We start from the raw sequence: 23,241 nt of genomic DNA on the forward strand, positions 1-23,241 counted from the left end.
GACATTTACTCTGCCTGGACCGACTCCTAACCTGTACTATTCATAGTACAAGAAGGAATATAAAGCTATGAATAGTACAGGCTAGGAGTTGGTCCAGGCAGAGCAAATATAAGTCTACTCTTCCCTCACTTTTCCTTTCCATTAGGCCTTCCCCAACTTCTGGTTTTGTAGACACGTCTTTTTACTATTATGAGTCCTTCAACCCTTAAACAATTCTTAGCTTCTAGTAAATGGAATGTTTTCTAGCTAGTTCCTTTTGCCATCATTCTGTGCACATTTGTAAACCTAGTTTGTAAGCTCCATCTGCATATTCAGGATCAGTTTAGAATAAACCTCACTTAGTACTGTAGTTGAGATTTTCAAAGTATCTATGAAATATAAACCTGTTTAAAAAAATCAGACTATAGCGATCCCAGTTTAGGGCTTTGGACTGCAGGTCTTTATCTGACTGTACTGGGAGCCCACCCTCATCTTGGTAAAGTTAAGCACCACTATTGTGCTTTATTTTTCTACATTAAGTGCTGCCCTTCCATTCTAACAGCAGCGTTTGATCTCTGTTGAAGACTAAGTAATGAGGGAAGGAGAATTGCACTAACTTTTACTCATTTCATGTCCTTTGACCCAGTAGACAAGCTGTCCAAAACTCATCTCAAAGCTCAACTTCCACAGCTGAACCAGTGAATGACCGCAAACACTACAGTCCCATCACTCTCTTTCAGAGATTCTATAATCTCTCTAAGCACCTCCCCTTCCATGTCTATGTTAAGCGATCACTTACCATCAGTAGCTACCTTCCACTCTATCCGCAGCACAGGGAGCAGTTTTCCCTCATCATGGAAAATGTCAGGGTGGACATCAAGAACGCTTGGCGCGGAGGGAGTCCATGGGAGAACCTGTAACCAGCTCTGGTCCATGCAGGTACCTGACAGTCAAATCAAAGATGTTTCTTAAGCTTATTTCCACCATGGCTCACTGCTGGATGACATAAGACCTGCACAAGTGCATGCAACTATGCCCTCCTCTAGTGCAGTGGTCTTCAATCTTTTTTTCATTTGTGGACCCCCAAAAAAATTCAAGTGGAGACATGGACCCCTTTGGAAACCTTAGTCTGTGGACCCAAAGAGGTCTCTGGATCCCCAGGTGCCTGTGGACCACAGGTTGAAAACTACTGTTCTATGGTGGTAACAACCTTTCGCAGACTCCTTAGACAGTCTGCAGGTCCACGGACCACAGGTTGAAAACCAGTAAACCCTGCTGGCAAGGTCATTGACATTTTCTTTCATAGTTTTTGTAGTGGAAAGCCGTGTTCTGAGAGCAGGTAGATCCAGCCATGTTATATGAACTATGAATACTATAAATCTGGATTCATCTTCCGGGAAAATATTTTTCTTTGTACATTTTTAAGGCAAAAAAGGGAACATTATGATCACCTAGTCTGATCTCCTGGTCAAAATAGGCCATAGAATTTTGCTCATTAATTCCTACATCAAGTCCATAACTTCTTGTTGAACTAGTTCATATGTTTTAAAAAGAAGTCTAATCTTGATTTAAAAACTTCATGATGAAGAATCCACCATATCCCTATGGCAATTTGTTCCAATGGTTACTCACTCTAATCGTTAAAAAAATCTGCCTTATTTCTAGTCTGAGTATGACAGCTTCAGCTTTCAGCCATTGGCTCTTACGTTTTGCTAACTTAATGAGCCCTCTGGATGGGAATATAACCAACATGGCTTTATGGGAAAAAAAAGTCATGTCAAACCTGATTTCATTTTAAGATGAGATTACAAGTTTGATTAATAAAGGTAACTGCATAGATGTTAAATACCTAACGTACTACCACACAACATTCTGATTAAAATAGTACTATACAGTATCAAACTACACATTGAGTGAATTAAGTAGTGGCTGACTGACAGATCTCAAAAAGCAGTTGTCAATGGGGAATCATCATTGAAAGGGGGTGTTTCTAGTGGAGTTCTGCGGGGATCTGTGCTAGGCCCAATGCTGTTTGGTATTTTTATCAATGATCTGGAAATAAATATAAAAACATTGCTAATAAAATTTGTGGAAGACTGGCAGAAAAGTATATAATGAAGTAATCAGGATAGTCATACACAGAGACCTGAATCACTTTATAAACTGGACCAAATTCAGCAAAATACATTTTAATACAGCCAATCATAAGGTCATACATCTAATAACAACAAATACACATCATACCTACAGAATGAGGGACTGTATTCCAGAAAACAGTGACACTCAAAAGGATTTAGGAGTTATAGTAGACAAACAAGAGCTCCCAATGTGATGCTGTAGCAAAAAGGGCTAATACAAGCCCTGGAGATATAAACAGAGGAGGAGTAAGCAGGGAAGTGATTTTATGTCTGTATATGGCATTGGTGAGATTGATATGGAAATACTGCAGCTAATTCTGGTGTCCACATTTAAAAAAAAAAAAAAGAAAGAAAGGGTGTTAAATAAAAATTGGAAAGGGTGCAGACAAGATCCATAAAAATATCTGAGGGCAGGAAAAATGCCTACAGTGAGCTCTATTTGTTTAGCGTATCTAAAAGAAGATCAAGAAGCGACTTGATTATGGTGTATAAGTACCTTCACAGGAAGACACTACCAGGCACTTAAGGGCTCTCTATTGTAGAAGATAAAGGCACACAATTTTATCAGTGGGGGTAATTTACTATTGGAACAAAATACCATGGGAAACAAATTCTCCATCTCATGAAGTCTTAAAATCAGGATTGGATTTCTCTCTGGAAGATATACTTTAATCAAATACAAATTATTGATCTTAATCCAGGAGTAACTGGATTAAATTCCATGGCCTGTGTCATATAGGAGGTCAGACTAGATGGTTTAATAGTGCCCTCTGGTCTTTAGAAACAAACAATTATGAATCTACCATCAGCAATCTTATTCCCATTTAGGAACTTCTACACTGATCAGGTTCTCTCAACTTTCTCAGACAAAACCAAACAGACAGTTTATTTAGTCTTTCATGGTAAGGCAGATTTTTTAGATGTTGAATCATTCTTGTGGCTCTTTTCTGAACCCTTCTGGTTTGTCAACATCCTTTCTGAAGTCCTGAAACAGTCTCACTGATGCTATATATACTGGTAATAACTCCCTATTTCTCCTCAACAGTCCCCATTTTATACAAACAAGGATTTCATTTGCTCTTTTAGTCACCACATTGCACTGGGAGCTCACATTAGGTGGTGACTTTCATCAGTATGTTATTTGCAAACTTTACAAGCAATGATTTTACATCTTCTTCCAGATCATGTAGGGAGGGATACCTCAGTGGTTTGAGCATTGACCTGCTAAACCCAGGGTTGTGAGTTCAATCCTTGAGGGGGCCATTTAGGGATCTGGGGCAAAAATCTGCCTGGGGATTGGTCCTGCTTTGAGCAGGGGGTTGGACTAGATGACCTCCTGAGGTTCCTTCCAACCCTGATATTCTATGATAATTAAAGTATTGAATAGCACTGGGCCAAGAATGATCCTTATGAGAGCATACCAGAAACACCCTGTGGATGATGAGTCCCCATTTACAACTACTTTTGCAGACCTAACAGTTAGTTAATGGATTTAAGAATCTAGCTGTGTATCATATCAATTTCATATTATGCTAATTTTTAAATATCATGAGATATTAAGACAATGCTTTACACAAGTCTAAGTATATTATGTCAGGTTTCAGAGTAGCAACCATGTTAGTCTGTATCTGTAAAAAGAACAGGAGTAGTTGTGGCACCTTAGAGACTAACACATTTATTTGAGCATAAGCTTTCGTGGGCTGCAGCCCACTTCTTCGGATGCTGTAGCCCACGAAAGCTTATGCTCAAATAAATTTGTTAGTCTCTAAGGTGCCACAAGTACTCCTGTTCTTTTTGCATATATTATGTCAATTACCTTTGTCAATCAAACTAATAACGGCTTCAAAAACAGTATCGAGTTTGACCAGGCCTATTTTCCATAAAACCATGCAAATTGGAATGAATTATACTACCAGCCTTTAATTCTTTACTTATTGTACCCCCTCCCCCCCCGCCCATCAGCCTTTCCATGCTTTTGCCCAGGATAGATGTTAAGCAAACTGGCCTATCCAGAGCATTCCTTTTACCCCTTTTTAAATACTGGCTCATTAGCTTTTTCCTCTGGCACTTCCCCAGTACTGTACTTCCAGATTTCTTAAACACTCAGTGAATTAAATATTCAGTTCACTTAATGGCTCAGAGAGCTGCTTAGCCAATTCTTTAAAAACTCTTAGTGTATGTTATCCAGTCCCGCAGATTAAAAGATGTTTAACTTTGGAAGTTGTTTAATATCCTTCCTAGTTAATGTTGGAATAGGAAGTATTTAATTTTCCACTGTAAGATACAAATACAAGACCCAGTTTCTTCCCAAGTAGAGAATATAGCTATTGAACACTTCTGCCTTTTCTGCAGCATTCCTGATAATTTTAATGTACCTATCTAGTAATGAACCTATATTATTTTGTTTCCATTTTGTATCAATTTGCTGAAGATCATGCCTGCTAATTTACAGTCACTTCTATCAATTTTCATTGTTTTATTGTTCTTTAGTAGCAATAAGTTTACGTCTAATTTTACGTGCTGCCTTAGTGAGCAGAGTGTGGGATGGATATGTATTACACACAACAAACTTACCCTAAAATCTTACCATTTTTTTTTTAATTGACTCAGTTTTGAACAGAAGCTAAATAATTATGGATTTTCTCTTTTCAAGAACTCTGGCCTGAAAAGAAGTCTGAAAAGAGACCTGAACTATTTGCCTGTTGGAAAGGGCTGGTTTCTGATTAGGCAGCAGAGAATAGCTCATAATTCTCGTTAACAGGATAATGCTTAACTTTGCCACCTCTCAGTGGCTTAAACAGAGGCACTCACCATCTGACTTCAGTTATAAAAAAGTGAGAGGAGGGAATATACCAGAAAGAAGAAAAACTGACTTACTATTTCTTACCAGGCAGTTTAGACCCTGTGGAGAAAACAAGAAAGTTATTCATAGATTAGAAGTTGTTTTCTTATTTATTCATCCTGATCTGGTGACAGAGGGGCACAGAGAAGAGCAACAAGTATGGCCTGGAAAAACTGACTTACCAGGAAACAGTAGCATATAGCTTGGCTAAATTACAGCTCAGGGGTAGGCATGACAACTATCTACAAGCACTGGAGTATTTAGGGTGACATTATTGCTAGGAGTAATGGGATGAAATTAAAAGAAAATTTAGGTCGAACATCAGGAAAAGCTGCCTAAAATGAAGTCCAGTTAGATTGTAGAATAGTCTCGCAAGAGAGGTGGTGAAAGTCCCATTGCTTGAATCAGACAGACCTGTCTTTGCCATGATGACTACAAATTATTACTGTACAGCACTGGTCATGCTGGCAGCCACCTGCGACTTCTGAGATCATTTTGACCTACACTGTGAGCTCTCTGGGGCAGAACCTGTCACTGTGATATTTGTTCATATAGTGGCTATTACAATGAAGCCCTCTTCTGTATTTGAGGTCCATAGGTGCTAGAACAGAATAGAATAGAAATAAATATGGTCACTTTAAAACTGGATTGGACAAATCACTGGAGAGAAACTGTAGAGACCAATCCTGCACTGCCTCAAGGGAGATGGACTGCATGAGCTAATAGTTGTTTACCACCTTTAATTTCTATGATGCTCTTCTGAAACAAGGCATGAAGTGTTTTAGCATCTTTAATCAGTACCAGTCCTCTAAAAGGAGAGTCTGTTTTTATCCTCTTGAGAACCAGTTTTAAAGCTGAACTACACACGGGGGGGAAATGAGTTACTGCCCTTTTATACTTTATGAAGAATCAAGATGGCCTGAAAAGAAATAAAAAGGCAGAGGGAATGTGATTCTGCTTCTTTTTCCATGTCTGGTCTACCTTGGAAAACTATGGTCTTGTTTTCACTAGGAAACTGGTGCATTCTTAACCTGAGAGTTAGCAAAGATGAGGTAAAAATCCTAGTGAAGACAAAGCAGTTTGTAGTTTCCATATGATTTATAGGCTTCCCCCATAATATCTGGCTTCAATATAAAAAAAAAAGTGTGCTTTTACAGAAAGAACTTGCTGCAAAATTCTAGTCTTTGCTTAATTTTCAACAGTCCCTCTTCAATTAGTGTGGGAGAACTCACAAATATCCAAACCTCAAAAAAATATCCTTCAGCAAACCAGGGAAAACCAGATTTGACATTATAGATGTTTTTAGGTAACAAGAAAAATTAAAAGCCTCTTCCAGGCCCTTGTTACATACACCATAAAGTACAAAAGGGTACAAATGTAATTTTAACAATAGTATTTTGGAGGTAAACATATCTGCATGCCCATAAGTAATATCACAGAAGTACTTAAGGAACAGGTACTCAATTTACTTCAAAATTCAGGTCACATCAAAAGGTCATCATGTCAGAGAACTTATTACAAATCTGGAAAATATTGTTCCAGTGGCATGCAGCAGGCCATTCAAGTTGTATCAATCCAAGAGGAGGTAGAGTCTGACTAATCTGGCCATTCTAAATTTGAGTTACACAGAGGCTTATGTAAAGATTTACCCGAGAGCTAAAATAAACTTGGTGAAGAATGTTTTTCATTTACAAGAGACATTGTCAAGTAGCTTATGTTCAACACTGAGGTTTTGAAAAAAAAAAAAAGAATTTCACTAAAAGTGGCAGTGCCTATACTCACTACTATCTTCCTAACACAGAATTAGGGTTAAGGTAGGAAAACACCTATCTTAGAGAGAATCAGAGCCTCTAGCTGTTACTCAATAAGAGAGGAGGGGGAGAAGAAACATCAACCCCTCCCCAAACCAGCAGCTCATTAATGGAATGACCATTGCTCCCACCTCACCTTGACCCCTTACTTCTAGTTCCCAAATAACTTATTGGGTGGGAAACCAGACTTCCAGCCCCATTACTAGATTCCAGCATTAAGGTCCCCGATTCTGCAAGCACTTAAGCACGTGCCAAAGTCCCACTGAAATCAGTGTTTCATCTTCAGCTTTACTGAACTGGGGCCTAAGCACTGGCACCACTAGAAACTCTGATTACTATGCCCTCCAGCGGGTAGAAGGACCATCATGATCAAAGCAATACTGAGATTACACTTAGCTTCAAGTTTAATATTAATGGGAAAAAAAATACTCGGCAGGCCAGGCCTCTATCTTTAAAGCTCTTAACACACTAAAATTAGTCAGTCAGTCAACTAAAGTGGATATATTGAATCATGGCACTCAAACTAATTTAAGAGTGCCCTTGCATCAATTAAGTTAAATTGATGCAACTTCTATGTTTAGACCATCCCTAAATTGGATTTTTACATTCTATCAGTGTTAATAAAGCATCTAAACACAAGTGGGGACATTTTCTCACCACTTTTATATCTTCAAATGAGAATAGTTTGCTTGGATTGAAACATTCCCATGTAGCATCTGCAACTCAAACTCTGTTGTACTTTCCCAGTGAATGAGAAGTAGAACGTGATTAGATATTGAGTCAACCATTGTGAAGCCAGCTAATCTATTTTTACTGAGAGAAATACAATTCAAGGAACATAATACATGTTGGAACAAATTTAATTATCACAAAACCTTAAGTGTTAGTAACAGAATTAAAGGACACACAAGGGTACGTTATTTCACCTGAAAATGTCCCTTTAATCAATACATTTAAAGAAAGTAATGGGCCACAGATTATGAAAATTTAATTTAAAAACAAACAAACATTCAAGATACAAAAAGACAAGTCTGACAAACAATTACTCTCCTTTAGATAAAACCAATCACCTAAATGAATCATTCTGTACTTGGACAATTTTAGATTACCAGTAATTACTATAAATTGTACTTCATAATAAAGTCCTTGTATAAATGATGATAAGTTATTTACACAAAAGGCAAAGCCATCTGCTTTCATTTAAGTATTGGTTTTTCTTATCAGTGGATAAGTCATGGGTGCCTGGAAGCACAGCTGTTGCTCCAACATTTCTTGGTTTGGCACTCACTGGGAATCATTTGACAATTGCAGGCCCAAAGGGAATATAGTGCCACAAGAAGCAGGTTCTTGGGTGGAGAATTTGGAAGCAGCAGCCAGGAGTTCTGCCTTCGCAGAGAAGGAATGGTTACTCACCCTGTGCAGAAACTGTGGTCCTTTGAGATGTGTCCCCCTATGTGCGCTCCACTCTAGGTGCGCTTGCACCCCCTATACCTTCAATTGGAGATTTTTCATAGCACAGGCCAAATGGGTACTGCATGTGTGTTACTCAGCCTCCTCGCATTGTTATATAGCACTGCGTGGGCTAACCATCCTCAGTTCCTTCTCTACTGCAAAGCCTGCCCCATGACAGGGAACTCTGAAGCAGAGGGGAAGGAGGGCAGTTAGTGGAACAGCCATAGGGACATGCATCTCAAAGAATCACAGTTACTGCACAGGGTGAATAACCATTTCTTCTTCTTCAAGTACCATCTCTATGGGTGCTCTACTCTAGGTGACTACCGAGCAGTCCCCCTTTAAGGAGGAGTGAGCTTCAGACCAGTATGGAAGAAAGTACAGCTGAGCCAAACAGTACCGGAAGCAGAGTTGCAAATCACTGCATAGAAGCCCAAGTTGTGGCTTTACATATTTCAATTATAGGAACTTTCTTAAGAAAGACTGTAGAGATGGAAATAGATCGCAGAGTGAGCTCGTATGTCAGTGGGTGCTTGAAGAATATGAGACTGGTAGCAGCTACTAATACAATCAGTTCTCCACCTAGAGAGCCTTTGTTTAGAGATTTTTAGCACACACATTATGGGATCTTTCCACCAATGAGACATTCCTTTACAGAAATGGGTATGGAAAGCAGTGTGTTTAAACTGTGTCTGCTCATCCTGAACCAACCTGGAAGGCATTGCATGAGCAGTCAGTGTGATCTATAACGAAAGTGCCAGCCACCATATGCACCCCGTAGCTAAAGACAGTTCCTTATCAGAGTTTGAAGGCTGATCTGAATTGTATTAACTAAGTTGGATAGAGATATAAATCTGTGAATTGGGAGGAAGACTTGCTACTAATGACTCAAGATAAGCTCTTATGAATTTCAGCTTTTGAACAGGGGTCAAGATGGACTTCTGAATGTTCAACTGCAGGCTCAATTTGAGGAAGAGTTTTATGGACTCCTACACTGCCTACAAAGTTACTTCCAAAGATTGTCCTTTCAGAAGCCAATTGTCTATGCAAGGGAACACCAAAATTCCATTCCCGTGTAGGTGTGCCGCTACTACTGACATGTCCTTTGAAAAGATCCTCGGGGTGGATGATAGGCCAAAAAGGAGCACCCTGTACTGGAAATGGCCCTGGTGTACTGTAAAGTGTAGGAATTGTTTGTGGGATGGGTGGATCACAATGGGGATGTGTGTGTCCTGAAAGTCAAGGGCCAAGAACCAATCCCCTTGGTCCAGTGATGGGATTATTGCTGCAAGTGTCACCATTCTGAATTTTTGTACCTTCACAAAGGTGTTAAGTAGTCTTAAATCTAGAATGGGTCTTGAACCGCTGCTCTTTTTTTGGAACTAGGAAATACCTGGAATAAAACCTCTTCCCTCTGTGCTGTGGGGGAACTGGTTCTATAGCATCATGCAGGTGTAGAAGAGTCTATTTCCTGCCACAGCAGGTCCTCGTGGAAAGTGTCCCTGAAGAGGAATAGGGAAGGTGGTTTCGGGGGGGCATGGAAGCTAATTGAAGCAGATAAGTACCCTGTGGAAATGATCTTCAAAATCCACTTGTCCATCGGCAATGAGCTCCCAAGCCTGCCAGAAGTGGTAAGAAGACAGTAAAGGAGGAAGGCAGGTGAAACATTGCAGCTGGTCAGAAAGAGGATGGCAGCTCAGGATCTTGATCAGCCCATCAAAAATTGATGCTTTGAGATGGAAGGTTGTGAAGTTTGAAGGCCAGGAGCTGGGTGGTTTCCTCCTCTGGAATCTCTGCCTCTTGTGGTAATGTTCATAAGAGCTCTGTGAGCTTGGAAACTGGGTGGAATAGGATCTCTGTACTGCTCAGAACCTACTAAATTCTCTCTTCTGGGCAGGTGTGTAGATCCCCAGAGATTGTGAAGTGGCCCTGAAATCTTTTTATGTATGCAGAGATTCATCCATGTTGTCAGCGAATAACTTAGTGCGGTCAAAAGGAAGGTCTCCTTTTGTGTTCTGGACCTTCTTAGGGAATCTTGAGCACTGAAGCCAGGATGCTCTCCTCATAACTACTGTCACAGAAATTGAATAAGCATCAGCAATGTTGAAAGAAGTCTGCAGAGATGTCCTGGCAAGGAGCTGGTTTTCAGCAAGAATTGTCTGGAACCACTCTCTGTGTTCTGTTGGCAGATGTTCAATAAAGGAGATCAGCTTGGTATAATTTGTGTGGTTGAACTTCACCATTTAGGCCTGGTAGTTGGTGATTACAAACTGTAAAGTAGCTGAAGAATAATACTTATGATTTTTACTCTAAGGGATAGATTTAGTGTGGTGCTGCCTTCCACATTCATTAACAGCCTCGACCATGAAAGAGTTAGGAGACAGGTGAGAAAATAAAAATTCTGACTCCTTAGTGGGAACTGATATTTTTTGTCTGCCCTCTTGCACATGGGAGGAATCGAGGCTGGAGTATGCAAAATGAATTTTGCAGGATCCAGCAGTGCCTTGTTGACTGGCAAAGCAATGCAGGAAGTGGAGGCTGTATGCAGGATGTCGAGCAGCTTATGATACGGTTCTTCAGTCTCCCCAAAGAGGATCTGTAAAGAATCCATGACCCTCTTGATGAGATCATGAAACTGCTTAAAATAGTCAGCCAGGGATGGTAATGATGGCATGACAGCTTCATCCGGGGATGAAGGAGAGATGTTTGCAGTTGGAGAAACTTCCTCGTCAGCCCTGTCCTCCTGTTCCTCAGAGGTCTCTTCCTGAGGCTCTGGGTCTCCTAGAAAGGGAGGGTGAGGAGGGTTGTCTACGAATGGCAGAGATTGATTCCCCAAGGCAACAGATGCAGTGGAAGTGTCTGTTGCTCACTGGGGTTGCCTCCTGGCACAAACAGGCAACGCTTGAGTCCAGGAGAACCAGGCATACCTCTAAAAAGGGCAAAACCTCCACAGAGTGGGAGAAAACTATATAAAAGCTATATATATGGAATTCTTTTTTTGGTTTTAAAAAAACTAATACAACTATTACTAATACTAACTATTATAATACACTCACTACAAAAGCTAAGAGAACATAGTTGAGGAAAAACAATGTGGACAACTAGCTAAGGCTGTCTCTCAAGCCAGGGTAGTTGAAAGGGAACTGAGGATGGTTAGTCCATGCAGTACTATATAGCAATGTTATGGTCCATGAGGCTGAGTCACACGCATCTGCATGCATGTGCCGAATGACCACTGCTACGAGAAATCTCGGATCAAAGGTGCCGGGGCACAAGCACAACTGGAGTGGAACGCTCATAGGGACACTACTCGAAAAAGAAGCTAACTCATCATGGCAAGGAGATGCCAGTTGAGGCAGGAGGAGGAAGTGTTGCAACTCACTACCACTCTAAAAACTGAACCACAATGCAGATTTAATCAGTCACTTCCCCCAAAACCAAATGTTCTAGGCCAGCGTTTCTCAACCAAGGGTATGCATACGCCTGGGGACACGCAGAGGTCTTCTGGGGATACGTAAACTCATCTAAATATTTGCCTAGGTTTACAACTGGCTACATAAAAAGCACTAGGCAAAGTCAGTACAAACTAAAATTTCATACAGACAATGACTTGGTTATACTGCTTTATATACTATACACTGAAATGTAAGTATAATATTTATATTCCAATTGATTTCTTTTCTAATTATAGGGTAAAATGATAAAGTAAGCAATTTTTCAATAATAGTGTGCTGTAACACTTTTGTATGTTTACGTCTGATTTTGTAAGCAAGTAGTTTTTAAGTAAGGTGAAACTTGGGAGTACGTAAGACAAATCAGATTCCTGAAAGAGGTACAGTAGTCTGGAAAGGCTGAAAACCACTGTTCTAGGCAAAGCCATTTGGAGAGATTATCCACTGACATCTCCCCTTTATCATTCTTTTTTTTGTCCATACCGAACTGGCAACCGTATTCAGGTTCATCCAGCAACATCAACTGGATTGTGACAAAAAGATGTCTGTTCCCACTGAAGTGAAGATATGTGATATTAACACCAGCTTGAGCACTCAGTAAGATTTCTGTTGGGCTTGCTTTCTTGCTGGACCTCTTCATGACATCTGTAATTTTTTTATAGCAATCACATCTGTAGGTTAAATGATCATCTATAGATACTCACTAGTCTCTGTAGTCCCCAGACAAAATGGGTAATCCCTGCAATAATATATAGTCTATTTATAATGCCAGGGTATACTGACTAGATCAGGGGTAGGCAACCTATGGCACACATGCCAAAGGCAGCACACAAGCTGATTTTCAGTGGCACTCACACTGCCTGGGTCCTGGCCACCGGTCCGGGGGGTTCTGCATTTTAATTTAATTTTAAATGAAGCTTCTTAAACATTTAAAAAACCTTATTTACTTTATACATATATTATAGACTTATAGAAAGAAAGACATTAAAATGTATTACTGGAACACGAAACCTTAAATTAGAGTGAATAAATGAAGACTTGGCACACCGCTTCTGAAAGGTTGCCGACCCCTGGACTAGATCATGGACCAGAATGAAATCCTACAGGCAGAAACAGCAGTAGATATGCCTCCTACTTAGTGCAGGTCCCCATTCCACCCTCCTCCAGACTTTCAACTGACTTGTTTCCCAGTGCAGAGTTCCCTTCTTCCTACCCCATATTGGCCTCTTCAACTATTGGGCAAAAAGCTTTTGTTCACACGTAGCTGGGCTCATTTAAAAATTAAAAGTTGTGTCTAGTCAGGCAAAAATTCAGGTTATTTATTAGTCAGGCTGAGATGCTTTCAGTACCTAAGCATCCTAAGCCTGTATAACCACACATACTCCTTGGTATTTGCCTCCTTAAAGGAAAAGTGCCAGAGAGTCTGAGAATGACTTCCTGACTATAAGACAGGAGAGGAGAAAACAGCACAAAACTGAACCATAAACCCAGGCAGGGAAATAAGAAGCCAGGGGAAGATTTCTGGAAAGCTGGTTCCACAACTATACTAACAAGGAAACAATAACATATCTGTACCAGGCCTCCAGGAAAATACCAATGATTTTCTTCTCCTTTACTGCTCTCTAGCTAGACTTGACCAACTTAGACGTTTAAACATCTAGCTACTCCTTGCTAGACCCCAATAATTGCCATAGACCACAGATCTGTATGACAGAAAAGTGACACATCATCATGCCTCTCACATCATCACTAGCTACTACAGGTTCCCTCCCTCTCCTAGCTACATACAACCCCCTCTCAACATTGTAGAGGAAAAAGCATAATTCCTAGCAAAGAAAGGGTTAAAATTTTAGCAAACAGGAATGCTCTGATCCCATTGCTTGGTCATTTAAACAAATAGCTACGTGTCACAGAACCAAGATGACTTTTTATATGATGTTGCTCATTACTGGTTTTGGAAAACCTTGAATAGAATACTACATTAACACTGCTATTTATATAACTATAGTATCTCCTTCATCCTCTCAACCCAGGATATATATCAAAGAGAATACTGCCTCAAGTCTCCAAAGCAGACAGAGCAACTAATTTCAATTCCAAGTGCAACCACAGATTTTAAAACTAATGCCATTTGTTGCATTGTAACTTCTACCTAAACTCTCAGAATATAAAATCTTTGGGGGAAAAGGACCATCTTTTTGTTGTGTGCACATGATGCTAGAACAATGAGCCTCCACTAGGGGTCTCACAGTAGGACTGCAATATAAATACACTGTAAACACTGTAACAACTACCACCCCTCTAATACTGCATTTAAAAACCTAGAAAATAGAGGAAGACTGTTTAAGGCTCCACGCCATATGTAAAATAAGCAGGGTTTGGACAGGAGGTTGCCACCTTGAGGTGAAGGAGAACTGAAATTATATCCATGGGATCAGGTGCTAACGTAGGTTCACAGAACTATTGCTGGTTTTTCAATCTGTTAAGAGGATTCCATTATTATCAGACGGTTTACACATTCTGCAGATTGGCATACATAAGCACGTTACGATTGCCTATCAACTAGAGGAAGAATTCTGCTGTATGACATGCTCCAAGTTATACTGATGCCATGTGAAATTTTCATTTTACTTTTAACATAATCTACATTTTCAGCACTCTTCTAGACTGTTTGCAAAGTATGGATAAAGCCATCAGCTTATTTAGGGCCACAGTATTGTGCGTAGTTATAGCTCATATGGATCATGATATGCAGTGAAGAACAGCCTGAAAGGTTGAAAAAAATTGACCGATTTGGGTAATGCAGCATTCTGGCATTCTTCAAATTATATAAAAGTTATCAATTAGACTAATTCCAACTGTTGGGAGCTATTTAGATCAATACTGGTGCTCTTAAAGGAAGACCATTATCAGGAACTGAAGAAAAATGCACATGTAAAGGCTCTGTGTAATAAAGGTGCAATACACAGGAGTGCTGGTAAGAGAGTTGGCTTTATTTGTCAGTCCCAGACACTAGACATGGGACAGGTTTGCACAGCTTAATGCCGTTCTCGCATTAGAGTGATCAGTATCCACTGACTCCAGTAGCTATTGTTACACTCTGGAGTTTGACAGTTTTACTTAACCAAGAGGGTGTTTATGGAAGACAAACTACTTCGGTCATCAAGCATGACTCCTGTCTTTTGCTCTGATCTACTTTCTGGATCCTCATTTCCAATGCAGCTAGCCTGAAATATTTTAACTTTCAGTGAGAACAGGAATTACAATTCAATCAGAGGACTACAACCAACTGAAGTGGGGGAGGCAGTAACTAAAGCGAACTTGACAGGCTACATCAGACTTTGACCTGCTAGAATTTCTTGCATAACAAAAGGGGACTATAATCAAATGAGCATACACAATTACTGCTGTTTAGCTACAGAACTTCTCCTCTAAATGGCACACTTACAATTTGGATACAAAAAGTTAGCTAAAAAGCTAATGACATAAAAAATGTGGGCATGCTGATTAAGTCACACAACCACATATATCATAACAAGCAGTGATAAGTCATCACTCTTGAATTATGTCACCTCTAATTTGTGCAAATAGTTTTTACCACGTTGCATGTTCTCCTCCCGCCAACTTCCACTATTTCACAAACCACAGTATTGCGTAGATTTCAAACCATCTAAGGCTCTATTCAGAATCAGAAGCTGCAGCTGAATTTGGCAGCTCATTTGTCCTGCAAGAGCACATACCAGCACTTTTGGATCCACACCGGCTACTTGCTAGGTACTAGGAAGAACATACGGTGTTGGTTTTGACTTAGAAAGTCCTAAATCACCTGGCAACTACTTATCTGAAATACCAACTCCCTTCACAAGCCACATTTTCACAGTTGTGGTCAGCAGGAGTACCTAAGCTAGATCCCTACTTGTGTAAGAGAGACAGGTAGCTGGTGGGATGTTCTCTGGGAGGACCATTCATCTTTAGAAAGAAGACAGAGTACCACTTATAACCATAAAGCTAAAAATGTGCAAGAGTTTCCACAGTAACAGACTGATGGAAGGTGGGGGTTAGGAGGATGAGGAAATAATAAAGGGAACAGTTTAGCATAAAAGCAGAAGACAGCTCACCACTTTAACTAATGCCGCACAGTAATGTTTGTGGGCATCATTACAGAGATAAGTTTAAGAAGGGATTTAAAAGATAAGGAAAAAGTCTTATCAATTTTGATGGAGAATTTTTCCCATATATAAAAAAAGCAACATGGAAGACAACATGAAGGTGCTTGATGCTACATCTGAGCAAATAATGGATTTTTAGGTTCATTGGCAATTTTGAAAAGTCAGAAAAAACTGTTCATGCTGACTTTCACTTTTTATAAGTATAGTAGTTAAATAGTCATTTGAGAAGGGACTTGTGCTTGGGTCTCCCAAATGCTAGGTCAGTTCCCCAACCACTAGGCTAGAGCATCATTCCCACTCTCCTTCCCTGATCCAATGACTATCCATTGTCCTTCATAGTGACAATTCAGTTATTCATGACAATGGCTAGCCATTGGGCCAAAAAGACTCTGTGAGAATGACTACAACATAGTAGGTAGGGCATGCACCTGGGAGGTGGGAGACGCAAGTTTAAGTCCCTGTGGAATGTCTTCAAGAGGAGAGATTGAGAAAGTCCACACAAGATTATTCCAAAACCCAGTGGTCAGGGCACTCTCCTATAATGGAGGAGACCCAAGTTCAAATCCCTTCTCCACTTTAGGGGGGAAGGGGGCAAAAATTGAATCCAGGTCTCCCACATCCCAGGTGAGTGCCTAACTACTGGACAAAAACTATTTATCCAAAAAGTTTTGCCAAGCTCTACTTGAGGCTAGCTTCAGTGGCAGAATGAAGACGTAGGTCAGTGGCTTTATAAATTAATGTTTATATTTGATTTAGTAACCACATTTCCTTTTTGTATTTTTTATTCTTCTTGATGCTTTTAACAAAAAAAATCACAGTGCTGTGTGCAATGGGAAACATCACAAATCTGGAAAATTGGATACTGGTCCATCAGCACTGAGTCATGACGGTTCAGTCATACAATTAATAGGAGGCCAACATTTCCCAGCAGGACTCTGTGGGAACCCAAAGGCACCTGCATTAGGCTGGGAAGGGCTCCCTGCTGTCCCCTAGAAAGTGGCTGCAGCAGGACAGGAAGAGTTCCAAGCTTGCAGGGTTTACCTCTCATCTGAGCATGAGTATGTGTAATGTTTTTGGTGAGCTGCCTCTCCCGTGCATGGCTGCTGCAGCCTGACCTACTTAGGCTCTACTGCCACTTCCTTTTTCTGATCCCTTATCTTGCAAGAGCGGATTAGTTAGGCTCTGTGTACACTATACAAATAATTCCTTACCAAAATTGTGTTTAGATGTGGTAAAAAAAGTCAATTTTCCACAGAAAATTTTTTAAAAATTTAATTTGCAAAAAACAAAATTTAATATTTCTGCTTTTTAAAGCTGTTCAGTAAAAATATTATATTTTTGAAAGCCCCAAACTAAAAAAAAATCAAAAATTCCAGTTTTTAGTTTGCCTGCTTGTCAAAAAAAATATGTAAAATTTTGATCCATTTTGGTTAAAAAGACATTTTTTGATGAAAAGTGTGTTGAGACTATTTTGACTGGCTTTAGTTGTGATACTGTTTGTTCTGGCTAGCAGCAATAGTCTACAGCAAAAAAACCAAAAAGTTAGCATAGAATGGAAAAAAGGGAACACATACTGTGGCCCAGATAGACATACATTTTCTCTATTTCCTCTCTGCAGAGACTCCACTCCCTCTCCTATCCATCAGCATCACTTCCATGAAGTGTAACAGATTCTATGAGTGTTCCTTCTGTGAGGTCTTTTGTGGGTCCCTGTCCTTTTTCCAAGTTAAAACTGGTGGTCTGAACTCAAACAGGGATCCAGGTTCTCAGCACATTCTGTACGTCTTTCCAACAATTTATTACAATTGGTAGAGGCTACGAAACATTGTATCCCAGAGGACTTCAAAAAACAGGCCCTTTTATAAAACAGTTACAGAAGCAATGACAAAGGTGTTGGTCAAGAGCTGCAATCCAACTGGCTGAAGAGCCTTTTAACCTATGTGATTATGTTTAAATGAGCACATTTGGAGGACAGAACCTTGCCTTCAACCAGATTACTATACCACATTCAAACATCTCTTACTAAAAAGTTCTTGGTTTGCCACTGCAGAACTGGAGTAACAGTGATGAATCAGGCCCACAAAATTGAAATCTAAATGTATTTTTAAAAAATTACTCCTCATTTCCCTCTCCAGCCCATGGAAACCATTCAGTATTACTTTTGTGCTCATCACAGGTGTCTGTTGATATGACACTTCCCATTCTCTGCCCCTTCTCCTGAATCGCAGCAACCAGATCAGGGCTTTCAAGAACATACGTTACCGCTGCTTGCCCCAACCTGCTCAAATCATCATCATTAGCAGAATCTTGATTAGGATTACAAAATGGAAGTGCCTATCACCAACCCTACTTAGCAACAGTTTCCTTTTAAAAAAAACCACTACAGTGGCTGCTACTGACTGGAAAGAGTGTCGATGGTATGCTTTCTGAGGTCAGGCTCAGACTAATGCTGCCCAGGGAAATGGAAGATTTGGCTTTTCAAATGCAAAAATTTAAAGAGACAACTTCTGTGTATTTATATCTAAAATTTTACCGGTACTACTACTACTCTTGATGTTTTTTTAAATATTAGATTTTCTTGGATTATAAAATGTACAGAAATTTATGGAACATTAAAGTTAGAAGAAAATTAAAAATCAGGTAAAGTAACAACATATGCACTTCATCCATAAATGCACATCCAGGGTATGTAGAGACATTTGACTGCATTTAGCCAATGCACATCTCATCATGTTACTTCTCATTTATATTAAATTGCTATGCAGCTTGGTATGCATAAAGACAACCAGAATCCAAGCAACTAATTGGAAAGTGTTCAGGGATTAGTATAAATTATTTTGCAGTGTTATTCTCATCAAACTGTAAAAATAGGCTAATGGAGTTTTGATCTGTGAGGTTAGATCAGACAACCAAACAGGCAATGTCCTTTTTCTCTATTTGTGAGAATTGTCATAATTCATTGCATAGTGTGTACATTAAACCTTTAGAAGTTGATTGTTCACTTGGGGTATTTTTTAATAAGAGCAGTTAAAAGTTACAGAACTTATTGAGCCTGTACAGGGAAAGCAATTCAGCTGTGATTGAATGTTCACAGGAATTAGGGAGGGAGACAGAGAGCAGTTTGCAGCTGGGAGGGAAGGAGGAGGAGTCACGTTGAGAGGAACAGAAGAGTAAGAGAGATGAAGGCTAGGTCTCTTGTAAAGAAGGACAGAAGGGACTGGGAATTGACACATTTGCTTGCTCAGCACTTCAAGTATTCTAAGGGTTAAATCAATCTGGTCACTTCAGCTTGGGTGGGGAACTGCACTACTGAGTCTACTGGGGAAAGTTTTGAAAGGTTTCGGAAAATATCTCCCATTGTAAAGGTTCCCTTAGTTCTCTTCCCTTAGTTAACCCTAGACTAATGGTTCCCAAATTTGATTGATTCACATTCCCACCTTAAGAACATAAGAATGGCCATACTTGGTCAGACCAATGGTCCATCTAGCTCAGTGTCCTGTCTTCCAAAAGTGGCCAGTGCCAAATGCTTCAGAGGGAATGAACTGAACAGAGCAATTATTGAGTGATCCATCCTCTGTCATCCACTTCCAGCTTCTGGCAGTCAATAGGCTTAGGGACACCCACAGCATGTAGTTGTGTCCAACCATCCTGGCTAATAGTTACATTTTTGGCCTTCACAACCTCCCATGCAACAAGTTCCACAGGCTGACTGTGCATTATGTGAAGTTCTTGCTTTGCTTGTTTTAAACCTATGCCTATCAATTTCATCGAGTGACCCCCTAGTTATGTGAAGGAGTAAATACTTCCTTATTCACTTTCTCCACACCATTCATGATTTTATAGACCACTATCACATTAGTCATCTCTTTTCTAGATGAACAGTTCCAATCTTTTAAATCTCTCCTCATATGGCAGCTGTTCCATATCCCTAATCATTTTTGTTGCCCTTCTCTGCACTTTCAATTTTTTTTTTTTTTAAAGATAGGGTGACCAGAACTGCGGACAGTATTTAGGATTTGAGTGTAGTATGGATTTATATAGTGTAATTGATATTGCCTGTCTTTCCTATCCCTTTCCTAATGATTCCTAACATTGTTAGCTTTTTTGACTGTCGATGCACATTGGGCTGACATTTTCAGAGAACTATCCACAATGACTTCAAGATCTCTCTCTCAAGTGGTAACAGCTAATATAGACCCCACCATTTATGTATAGTTGGGATTACATTTTCAAACATGAAATTCAACATAGAATCATAGAATATCAGGGTTGGAAGGGACCTCAGGAGATCATCTAGTCCAACTCCCTGCTCAAAGCAGGACTAATCCCCCCAACGGGGCCCTCAAGGATTGAACTCACAACCTTGGGTTCAGCAGGCCAATGCTCAAACCACTGAGCTATCCCTCCTCCCATGCAAAGAAATGCATCTGCCATTTTGTTTCCCAGTCACCCAGTTTTATTAAATCTCTTTTTAACTCTGCAGTCAGCTTTGGACTTAACTATCTTGCGTAATTTTGTAGCATCTGCAAACTCTGCCACCTCACCATTTATCCCCTTAGATTATTTATGAACATGTTGAACAACATCAGTCTCAGTACAGATCCTTGAGGAACCCTGCTATTTACCTCTCTACACTTTGAAAACTGACCATTTATTCCTATCCTTTGTTTCCTATCTTTTAACCAGGTACTGATCCATGAGAAGACCTTCCCTCTTATCCCATTACTGCTTACTTTGGATAAGAGCCTTGATGAGGTACCTTGTCAAAGGCTTTCTTAAAGTCCAAGTACACTATATCCACTGGATCACTTTTGTCCACGTTTGTTGACCCACTCAAAGAATTCTAATAGATTGGTGAAGCATAACTTCCTTATACTAAAGCTTCGTTGACTATTCTCCAACGTACTTTGTTCATCTAGGAGTCTAAAAATTCTGTTCTTTACAAAAGTTTCAACCAATTTTCCGGGTACTGAAGTTAGGCTTAACAGCCTGTAATTGCCAGGACTGCCTCTAGAGCCTTTAAAAAAAAAAGTTGGCATTACATTAGCAACCCTCCAGTCATCTGGTACAGAGGCTGATTTAAGAAATAGGTTACATACCACAGTTATTAGTCCTGCAATTTCATATTTCAGTTCCTTCAGAATTCTTGAGTGAATATCATTTGTTCCTGGTGACTTATTGCTCTTTAATTTGTCAATTTTTTCCAAAACCTCCTCTACTAATATATCAGCAGTTTGGGACAGTTCCTCATTTTTGTCATCTAAAAAGAATGGCTCAGGTGTCAGAATCTCTCTCACATCCTCTGCCGGGAAGGCTGATGCAAAGAATTCACTTAGCTTCTCCACAATGGCCTTGTCTTCTTCGAGTGGTTCTTTAGCACTTTGATCATCCAGTGGCCCCACAAATTGCTTGGCAAGCTTCCTGGTTCTGACATACTTAAAAATATGTTTCCTGTTAATTTTTGTGTCTTTTGTGTGTCTGTGTCTTCAAATTCTTTTTGGCCTGCTTAATTATAACTGGTGAACATCAAGCTCAGACACCTTAGTTTGGGCACTCCTGCCCTAAACTACAGGCTGATCTAAATAGAGAGGGGATTTTACAGGGAAGGAAAGAATAGAGTCAGGTTGAAAACAAAATGTAGCCTGCCCCAAGAAACAGACCACTCACTAATTTGCTGATGTGCATCTGCTCTATTCACTTTTAAACCTCTTATCTTTCACTGAAGGAAGTGTAAGAATTATATATACAAAAGATGGTCAGATCTGATATATAGAGGAAAATTACTTGGTAGAAGACATAGCATGACAAAACTTCTAGTCCAGAAGTTAAAGTCAGTCTGCTCACATATTTGTGACCCTGAAATTATACATAACATTACTGTTGTCAAGTGAAAAGTGTGAAGTGAGGGTTTTTTACCCACAAAAGCTTATGCCCAAATAAATCTGTTAGTCTTTAAGGTGCCACCGGACTTCTTATTGTTTTTCTGGATACAGACTAACACGGCTACTCCCTGATAAGTGAAAAGAGAGCTATTTCTGCCTCCAAACTCTTTGTATACAGCTGGAACAGGACCCAGTGCCAGAATTTATGCTCCACTTCAGGTCGGTAAATCTCTGGATTAATCCATCTGAACACAGCTCTAATCACACATTTTTTATTTCACGCTCCTTCCAACCAGTGCCACAGAGTGATGTTCTGCAGGAATGGAACTAGAACACAGGTTTGTGGAATGGCTGACATCTCCATGCCACTGTCCTGCATGGCTGCACACATCATCACACAGACCTTATGGAAACACACACCAGCGGCAGTAGCACCTCAGAAGGCTGGGCTGACAGCTTCTTTCATGGCACCTGACTGGTCTATTTAAGCCCAAGAGGAGCTCCAGGAAGTGTTGATGCAATGAGGTGACTTCCCCCACCAGCCATAGTGGCAGATCCACCTTTTACTCGCTTGCTCTCTGACTCCCAACACCAGCTTGGACCCTCTGCTTTTGCCCTTGAATGATCTTGACCCCTGGCTTCAGTACCTGGGCTCTGTCTCTGGCTCTGCCCCCTAGTTTCAGTCCTGTGACTCTGACTTTTGACCCCTAGTTTTGGTACTGGAGCTCTGATTTCAGCTTTGACTCCTGGCTTTGGCATTTGAACTCTGGCCCCATTCCTGCCCCATGGGATCAGTACGTGGACCTTGCCCCCAGTCCCGAATTCAGGCTACTGCCCTTAGTTTCTGACCCTCATTCTGACCCCTCGTCTCTGGCATTGACCCCGACCACCAGGCCTGACTGCCCAAGTCCTGGTAGTGACACAGAGAGAAAGGGGACCCTAGACCCGTGTTTGCAAAAATCCAAGAATGTATGCATTTGAAATTTTTACAACTATTCCACCTAATTTTCACCTCAGATGGCCAGCCTTGCTCCACTCTGCAGAAATAACAGGGTAAAAGTGACAACTTTCAGACAAGTTACCCAACCGGAGATGTTGGCACAGCCCACATCTTGCCCAGGAACTCCAGGCAGCTTGGCAAATCTTGGCACCAGCCAGGGCCTCTCACTTGTTTCAAACCTGTCAATGACAGGCTTAATTCCAGACACTGGTCATCTGACCAGGCAAGTTCTGCATCATTTATATTTTAGCATTAAGATCAGAGTTGCTTTGTCAAGTGCAGATCACATCAATCACAGTCAGCTTCCAAAGCTGTAGAAAAACCCAAATACGAGCAATACTGTGTGACAAGAAGTGCATTATATCTTGGGCAATGGGACTTTAACCATCATGGAAATACACAGCCTAGATGGTGGTATTGCTGTTATATATGGAAAACAGAAAACTGCACTGAAGACCATTTACAGTAGGGAATATGTTTCAAAGTATCCCTATGCAATTTCCATGAAAAGAGTGG

General features: G+C 40.3%; 1 protein-coding gene across 2 annotated transcripts in view; it reads right to left on the reverse strand.

Moving 5' to 3' along the window:
- Nucleotides 1-23,241, reverse strand: part of IL17RA (interleukin 17 receptor A) — a 43,686-nt gene that overhangs the window by 18,463 nt on the left and 1,982 nt on the right. For both annotated transcript variants that reach the window (XM_039546080.1, XM_039546087.1), the window contains exons 2-3: nucleotides 4,995-5,019; nucleotides 779-922 (exon numbers count right to left, since the gene is read on the reverse strand). In XM_039546080.1, coding sequence (XP_039402014.1) covers nucleotides 779-922; nucleotides 4,995-5,019 — 169 coding nt within the window. The remainder of the gene's footprint in view (nucleotides 1-778; nucleotides 923-4,994; nucleotides 5,020-23,241) is intronic.

Source organism: Mauremys reevesii, linkage group 1, assembly GCF_016161935.1.
Source record: "Mauremys reevesii isolate NIE-2019 linkage group 1, ASM1616193v1, whole genome shotgun sequence".
Classification (NCBI taxonomy): domain Eukaryota; kingdom Metazoa; phylum Chordata; order Testudines; family Geoemydidae; genus Mauremys; species Mauremys reevesii.